Source organism: Hippocampus guttulatus, chromosome 14 (genome assembly GCF_054856545.1).
Source record: "Hippocampus guttulatus isolate MCC_2025c chromosome 14, RoL_Hgut_1.0, whole genome shotgun sequence".
NCBI classification, from domain to species: Eukaryota; Metazoa; Chordata; class Actinopteri; order Syngnathiformes; family Syngnathidae; genus Hippocampus; species Hippocampus guttulatus.
Window position 1 is genome coordinate 1,704,756 of NC_141274.1, and position 9,070 is coordinate 1,713,825.

At 43.2% G+C, this 9,070-nt stretch overlaps 1 protein-coding gene across 2 annotated transcripts; it reads right to left on the minus strand.

Annotated features, from left to right (window-relative positions):
• Positions 1 to 657: 657 nt before the first annotated feature.
• On the minus strand, positions 658 to 8,455 carry wrnip1 (WRN helicase interacting protein 1). 2 transcript variants are annotated; one of them, XM_086128947.1, is made up of 7 exons: positions 7,819 to 8,424; positions 7,245 to 7,439; positions 6,257 to 6,498; positions 3,610 to 3,833; positions 1,676 to 1,831; positions 1,525 to 1,604; positions 658 to 1,337 (listed from the first exon to the last, which is right to left on the minus strand). In XM_086128947.1, exons 1-7 carry the CDS (start codon positions 8,410 to 8,412, stop codon positions 1,056 to 1,058), a joined length of 1,773 nt encoding a protein of 590 aa, XP_085985073.1. In that variant the 5' UTR covers positions 8,413 to 8,424; the 3' UTR covers positions 658 to 1,055. The 2 variants fall into 2 exon arrangements, with proteins under 2 accessions (XP_085985073.1, XP_085985072.1); XM_086128946.1 differs by having other exon boundaries at positions 1,190 to 1,337; positions 1,680 to 1,831; positions 7,819 to 8,455.
• Positions 8,456 to 9,070: the final 615 nt, after the last annotated feature.

The following is a 9,070-nucleotide window of genomic DNA, read 5'->3' on the forward strand; positions in this document are numbered from 1 at the left end:
GGGCGAGGCTGTAATACCCCCCACAGACCCATCATCTTTATCCATGTAGGCCATGAGTGTCAAACATATGGCCCGCAGGCAGGAAACGGCCCGCAGGGAGGTTTGATCAGGCCCGCAGGATAATTTAAAAGTGAAAAAGACACGGAATGAATATTTATAATAGGGTGCAATTCATGGAGTATCCGCTAGGGGGACACACTGTTTTGATCAGAGTAAAAGACAACATTGTTTTGATCAGAGAAGAAGACAACAGCAGCCTCAGTCTGTCACTGAGACAGACCCAACACAGGAGACGCTATCAAGGACGTGAATACGTTATTCTTGACACATTTAATAGCACTCTCTTTAGTTTGTAAGGCGTGAATGACAAAAGTAAATTGCAAATTTGTCTAAGGAAATCTAAGGCGCTTCATGAAATGTTTTGTAAAAGATCTGTTCATTAAATTTCAACATTTTCCTAATGTTCTTGCGCTTCTTTAGACCAAAACAAAGGAAAGACATTATTTGGTTATTTATAGCAGAGTATGGTATAATTTTCATGGTCCGGCCCACTTTACATCTACCGAGGCCGTATGTGGCCCACAATGTGAAATGAGTTTGACACCCCTGATGTAGGCTCCTTCATCCTCTAAAAAAACCTCACAATTTATCAATAAATCTAGCTTGACACCTCCTTTAATTTAAATGTCTTTACAGACGGTGGCCATACTGTTTCTGGTTTGAGAAAACAAATTTTACGGCATCATAGTTTGTCTTTTATATGTCATGTATAAAACATCCGAGTTACAACAATAGGTACTCCTCCATTTATGGATCCAACACCTGTGAGAATGTTCAAAGTCCTGTTTAATGTTTGAAAACTTTACACTTGCACGATAACACAAACGCAGCGTAACTTGTCTGTACATAGGAACAGACCTGTGAATGTTCATCGCCTCACCTTAAACATTCAGTGGTGTCGCATGAAGCAAAAAAGGCAGAGGTTAACGGCTGCAACGCTGAGTCTTATTTTACCTTCTGAGGTGCAAGCATAAGCCGACGAGTGACTTTGGTTATCACCCTTCTGATGGCGTCCAGGTGAAGAAGTCGATGCCCTGCAACTCCTCGGGCAGGTACTGCTGCTCCACTGGAGCGCTGAAGGCAGGGTTGTACTTGTAGCCCTTGGCGTAGCCCAGCTGCTTCATGAGGCGAGTGGGTGCGTTGCGCAGGTGGAGCGGAACGGGAGGCAGGGGGCCTTTGTGGTTCCTCAGACAGGCCTTCACGTTATTGTAGGCCTTGTAGACGTCTATCGATTTGGCCGCCCGAGAAAGGTAGGTCACGCACTGAGCCAAGATCACCTGTTGTGTGGAGTAGGAGAGAAAAGGCGGACTGCACTTTAGTTCTGAACCAACCAAATCAAGCAGAAATCCCCCCCCCCCCCCCCCCCAAAAAAAAAGAATTACAGCCTTTGCGATTTGAAAATGGCATTCTACTACATTGCAATGTCGATTTAAATTGGAGTAATTGTTCAGCCCACCCACGTACCTCACATTCTGGCATCCCGATGAAGTGACAGGCCTGGAAAGTGGACACGGCCTGAGGCAGCGCGAAGGGATCTGCCAAACCTTAGAAAGACAAGAACGCCACGTGAGGAGGCGGAAAATAAATCGTTCATCGTTTAATCTCCATCTCCTACCCACGTCCTCGCTGGCAAAGCGGACCAGCCTGCGAGCCACATAGAGCGGGTCCTCGCCGCCTTCCAGCATGCGGCCCAGCCAGTAGAGGGCAGCGTTCTCATGGGAGCCTCTCATGGACTTGTGCAATGCTGAGATGCAGTTGAAATGCTCTTCGCCTTTGAGTCGCACAAACACAAAGTTAGGGAATGACGATTTATTTGCTGTCAAGAATTTGATTGGGGTTTTCCCCACATCACACCAAACTCCTCAAACTTTGCTTTCTGCACTGGGAATAGTCAACAAGCGCTGGGTGTATCCCACCTCTCACTCTAAGTCGGCTTTAATACTCTACAGTTCTCACACAACCTCAATGAACACAACAGAAAATTGATGTATGGGTAGCTATCTTCATTTACCACTGACTGAGATTACAGTATCACACAACTGGAGTCAGATTACCGTATTGGCCCGAATATAAAACGGCCCTGATTATAAGACGACCCCCTCTTTTTCAAGACTCAAGTTTGAAAAAAGACTTTTTGACCACCAAATTAATTTTTATACAGAAAATAATTACAGTACAGCTGAAACAAATGATTATAACAACATATTTGAGAGAAAAAGCATATTATTTTGCCTCATTCAAATCTTAATATCTGAACATTTAAATATGTAAACTAAAGTGCAATCACATTCGTAAATGAATGGCTTCTGGTTTTTGAAATGTAAATTACATCATAACTTCTCCTCAGCTGCCGATCTTCGACCCACTTTTCTCCAGATAGTCGCTACGTTTCTCCATTTTCTGTTATCTCTTCTATTATTTTCTTCTCTTTTCTTTCTTATCGCCATTTTTTATTTGTCTTCTTCGTGCTACCACTATTTTTATTTTTCGTGACAGGGGTTCGCTTTGGCCTGGGGAGTGAAATTCAGCATTTGCTTCAATGGTATCTGGCACCATCTAGCGTCATGAACGGGTATAATGTCTAGACCCCAAATATAAGACGACCCCCACTTTTTCAGTCTTATTTCAATGCAAAAAACACCGTCTTATATTCGGGACAATACGGTATATGTCCCAATTTCACTTTCATTTACAATCTGTACATCATATTGCACATTAGACTTTGATCAACAAACTTAAATCTGATGCAATGGCACCAGAAGCGCAAGACGATTTTTAATCCGAGCCATACATCAAGCAGGCAGAGTGCTTTTCATCACCTCATAAACTCGGGACCGGCAAATCTCCATGTTTCAAGACAGCTGAATGTTATGCAACTGGACAACTGGTGAGGCCAGAGGGAGAAATAGTAAGTGGGTGTTTTCCACGCATGGTCATGGCAGGAGGATGAGAGGTGAGGTTCAAAGGGGACGTGATACATAATTGCTCGTATACAAATAGTTCCAACACTAAGTGCCTACCCACCCATCCAGAGTGTCAGTAAACAAGCAGTTGCTGTACATCCTTTGTTGCTTGGCTGTTTCTAACAATGTGTCTATGATCGAGCTGCTCTGAATTTTGCCAAAAAAATGACATTTTACAAAATAGCCGCTCTCACGCTAAACTCCCCCCACACCCTCCAATGACTTGGGAGACACTTTCAAGTGACAACCAGAATATAGCCAGCAGATTAAGGTTAGAAGAACTGCAAGGTTAGCACAGATGATCATAAAATAACATCACGAGCATACATTTTTGATGAGCAGCATAAGTCTGAATGGTTGATTAGAGATTTTAATGCTGGCAGAAAGAACTAAAAAAACAAGGATAATTAATTCAAAAATTAATAGAGAACAGCACTCTAATGAGTGATAACTATTTATTGAAGGGGCATTGGATGAAATTTAAGATTATTTATCCACCACTAAATTTGGCCTACACCGTCGTGTTGCGACATGAGTTGTGGTGGAACAATTTGCTTTGGCAAGTGATCAGGAGGAGCGGCTTTACCGGCTTTGTCGTAGAGAATATGAGACCTCTGGAGGCCCTCCTTGATGTGTTCTTCCGTCACAAGGATTTCCTGAGTGGACCCGCCTGGTCCTGTCACTCCGGGCCGGGTCAAGCCGACCTGAGCCTGAACGGCCAGCTGTAGACTGTTGAGCCCGGTCCGAGCGTCACCGTCACACAGGTAGGTGATTGTGTCCAGAGCCTTTTGTTCAATGTAAACTTTTGGCCTGACAAGAAAATCGATATATCACAAATATTCAGCATGCTTTCCTTTCAGAAAGATAAGAATGGTTATAAGTCATTCTGAGTGTACCCCACACGCCCAGAGGGCGCCACTGTGAACAGCATCTCAAAAGTCGACCGGTGAGAACAATGCGATTCACAAAAGGAAACAACGCATGCCTTCAAGACATTTTCTGTTGACTCCAATTAAATTCATGAAATGGCATATTCAAAGCTGTGGAGAATAACAATCACATTTCAGAATCCCAATTTTGGCTGCATAAACTCTGAAGGAATAACTACAGATCAACTAAGAGAAAGTTGCTCTCTGAGTCGACTTTTACTGAAGATGCTATATATTGACAGTAATAATGATAAATACGACAACACATGTATGTATTACAAAAAAAAAACATTCATCAGAAATACAGTGGTACGTCTACTTACGAACGTCTCTTCATACGAAATTTTCAAATTACGAAACACCTCAACAGGAAAATATTGCCTCTTGTTCCGAAAGAAATTTCAAGATACGAACTCTGAGTTTCCTGAACGCAAGATACTTCTAGCTGCTCTGCCATTGGCTACTACCGAGCATCATCCTGGCATCCCATTGGCTAAGAGGGACCTCTCACTGAATGTGTCTCTGTGTGTAGATAGATAGATATGTGTCTATGCAGCGTCCTCGTCATTCGGCCATCGGGCCATGAGGTGTTCCGATAGTTTTACGTAAAAATAAGTAGGGGTACCACTGTACTCAAAGACAAAGCAATGTAAAACAGTCAAAGGTTCTGAGCATTTTAGACGACGCATTTCTAATGTTACAATGTGGGACCGGTGCGAGGTGATCGACGCAGTCAGCTTCCAATAGTTGCCGTGACTGAGAAAAAAAAAAAAGTTGGTTAATGGTGCGTGGAAGGACTTGTTTATAGTTGTTGAACTGTCGCCCAAGATACCAAGATAACATTTAGCATTAGCCAAAGTAATAACACAACCACTTGTCCTGGCTCGTCGTTGTGCAAGCCAAATTGACGCTTACTCAGTCACAAACACTAAGGGTGGAAGGGCTTTTGAAACCCATCTAAATTGTTAGGTTGCTAGGTTTTTAATTATTATTTGAATGTCTCTTCCTTGTAAACTGGGAGGCGATTACCTTACACTGCAAGCTTTCCATAAAAAGGACTTGATTATATCAGTGCAATGTGAAAAATTGTTAGCTGCTGGTGTGCTGGGCCGCTGTTTATTATCTTCGCGCGATGGTCATCAAAGGTGTTTCTCGAGGTCCGCTGACCTGCCTATTTTGCATTTCTCCCTGCCGCAATATGCCTGATTCAAATGATCAGATAATCGGCAAGGTCTGCAGAAGCCGGAGAATGACCCTGATCACTTGAATCATGTGTCGCAGAAGGGAAAGATGGAAAACAGGCAGGCCAGTGGCCTTTGAGGAACAGGATTGAAGACCCTTGGCTTAGAGCAGGGGTGTCAAGCTCATTTTTTGTCGAGGGGCCATTTCGGAGTTAAGGATTGCCTCGGCGGGCCGGTGCAAAATCTCAACGTTATTTATTACCCATGACAATTTGACATTTCGGTCCAGATTTTGGCAAGAATCATGATAGTTGACGCACATGATTTGCTCCCGCGGGCCATATAAAATAATGTGGGGGGCCGGATATGGCCCCCTGGCCTGGACTTTGACACCTGTGGCTTAGCGCTTCATAGCGAGTGCATTTCTCTCAACGTAAAGCTCAGCAATATATATTTGTTTTCTGGATGACACATTGTGGAAATAAACTAAACAGCTATCCTATATTGTGCTGTTTTTGTACTATTTCATTGCTTGTTTATGCACCACCGATTCTATTAACAGTCGTTACGCTAACCAGAACCTGGCATACATTAATGGAATCGCAATTCATTTCAATGAGGAAAAGGGATTTGAGATGCAAATATTTTGGGCTACAAATCAAACCCTTAAGTCAAGACAAAACTGTAGCCACCGTATTTTATGCAGACAAACAGCGACCGTTTAAAACGGATCCGGAAGCCATTTTAAGCTTCTGTAGATGGTCGGGACCGCCTCAGTCTGGTGCAAGTCCAACCTTTTAATGTGGACATGTGTTATTTGTGATTTGCTGCGTTCTTTCCGCGCCTGGCAAACAATATGGTCAACAAATCTGCCTGACGTGCAGCATCGCATTCCGTGCGCAGCCAGTAGCCATCAAAGGCCTCGCGGGCTACAACTTGTGCGCAAATCTGATCTGTCAACACATCAGACGGGATCACAGCCGAGGGGATTGTGCTGGCTCCTACCGCTCTTCTCCCATAAATAATCTAACCGGGCCCGTTGAGCCAGTAACAGAAGACGAAAGTGCTCGGGCAAAGAATTTTGATTTGTGCCGCCTTGTCCAGTCAGGAGCAGAGCACTCACTCATTTGAGTCCGCTTGGTGGTCTGGCCATTCGGGATTGGCCTGATCCTGTTCCAGTACGGTGATCCCCAGCGCCGCCACCGCCCGGTGCAGGATCGAGCCCATCGCCTCGACCGAGAGCTTCTCAAGGACGAGTACTCTGCAGCGGCTCAGCAGAGCGGCGTTCACCTGGAAGGACGGATTCTCCGTGGTGGCACCAATCAGAGTGACTGTTCCGCACTCGACGTGAGGAAGGAATGTGTCCTGAAACCCAGAAAAAGAAGATGGGACATTCATCTGTGACGATGTGAGCATTCTTAGGTGACATCTTTTCCCCAGTAAGTACTGGCTTCAATCAAGTGCTGATTGTAATTTATTTCCCTCTGAATGAATTTAAATGTGGACAAAAAAATTGCCACTTTGTATTATGATACGTTTAAGATAAGAAAAAATCTTTATGAAAATTACTTCGTTTTATTGTATTGCACAAGTACAGAGTGCGTTTTAGAAGCCACAAAATTACATATCGTACAATGGTGTGTTCTAAAAATAGTTTTTATAAGTTTTTTTTTTAGTTTTCCAAAAGTATTAAAAATGACTTCAGCAATTACGCTTTGTGGCTGAAGATATTTAAAATCTAGCTCTACATTTTGCATAAATTCACAATTGCATTGATAAAATAGTAATTGAAAAAATTATTGTTGCCCCACATTTTATAACTCAAGCAGTTGTATAAAATTACACAGGCTCGTATTATACAAACCTCAGTTCATAGAGACCCGAGACCACATAAAATAAATAAATAAAGAATTTTAAAACTTTTGCTTGGTGAATTCTACTTCACAATGATAGGAAAAGCGGACATGGAAGGATGAAAAGGAAAAAAACCCGACAAGGAATGCTTCAGTGTCTTACAGAGGCAGCATGGTGTGTGACACCTGCACGTTTGTCTGCGAATGTCTAGGTGTGACCTCTTTGGATTTCTGGCACAGACAGATACAGTAGCCCACCTGTTGGGATTTGTTGAAGCGGTGGATTTCGTCGATGAATAGAATGGTCCTGCGTTTGAACAGCCGCAGTTCGTTCTGCGACTGCTTGATGACCTCGCGCACATCGGCAGTGGACGCGCTGGTGGCGGAGAGCTGCACGAAGCGAGCCGTGCCCTTCTTTTTGCTGTTGCTGGCGATGATGTGAGCCAGAGTGGTCTATCACAGACAGAATGTAGTGTTAAAACACGTGCAAAGCATTGATAAATTGCAAGCAAATGCAACCTTCTTTTTAAAAAGAGAAAGTTGAACATTGGGAAAATAATGTTTGATTGTTTACCGCATAGTATTGGGGCACCAAAGGCTCTAAAAGCTCTGCCATCATTTAAAAAGCTATCTGAGCAGTGTTGCCCATGTTTGTTGTTACTTTTAAATGCAATCACGATATTACACTTTACCAAGTGCCAACTGGCTGGAAATGCATTCGAAACATGAGAAAAAATGTTTCGCCTAAATCGATCTGAGAGGAGAAGGTGGACAGAAGTATGTCTACTTTTACTGTGCATGATGCCGAATGGTCAGAACGTCACCATAGCACCTTGCCACATCCTGGTGGTCCCCAAAGGATGAGAGAGGGTATTTCTTGGCAGTCCAACAGGGACCGCAGGATGGTTTGCTCTCCGACAACTTTACTCTGACCAAAGTAATCCTCCATCGTCTTCGGCCTCAGGATCTCCGCCAGAGGTTTATTTGACGTTAACAACGTCCGGAGACTCAAATTAGGTGTTGCGTTTACTGTCTGTCCGCCATTCCCTTTTTGCGGCCCGGAATATCTGGGTGCAGTTTGGATCTGGACCGGAAAGCTACGTTTAACTCCCTTGTTGACTGCGCTGCCATCAGCTTGTTTGTTGGGACATGACGCGCTGGTGTCATTTTGATGAGAACTTTTCTCCTTGTTGCCGTGGAACATGGAGAATACTCCATAGGAAGCAGAGAGAACCGAGTGGTGCTCTCCACTAGCAATCTTTGGCGACGCTTCGGAACATAACTTCTTCATTGGTGGTCCACCGTCGGCATTGCTCTTCAGTAGACAAACGTCGAGATGACCATTAATGGCATCGGAAGTGAAGTCTTTAGAACAAACGGGACACTGCACCGAGTCCGACGCAGTGCCTGACATGTCGGTCGCCATCTTGCGTCCCGCTGGATAAACAGTGGACTCTTGTCACGTGACCAACACAATACTTTAAAATGAAGATTCTTTTAAAAAGTAAACTTGACTGTCATTTCCTATGTCATACATAGTATTACGTTTATATGAGATTTAAAAACAACTTGATCGCGTTCGTTTATACATTCGTGTTTAACACTTCCTGTTTTGTGTTCCGGAATATCGGGACGTTCGTGTGTGTGGTAAAAGACAAGACCGCTTGACATCGCTGTACAGTAATTCATTTGGAAAATACACCACACGGTTTATCAGTCTTGCGATACAAAGTCTGATATCCATTAAATTGTATGTCATCACTGAAAAGGAACAAACTATATTTGGGCTATTGGAAAAAGGATCGGCCCATCTAATGTGTGATACCCACTGAAAAATGCAATACAACGTATTTTATATGAAAAGGATACAAGAAATCTCATATTAAAACAAATAACGGCATGAATTTGAGGATTTAAGATTATCTCCATGGTAATTTGAAAGTGAACCAATACGACATTTATTATTAAATGGGTGGATATTGTAAAATCGTGACCAAAATAACTAATAATAGATATATATTTACATCTTCAATTGGTGCCACCATTTACTTATACGTGCATCAATTCTTCTTATCTTTCAGCCC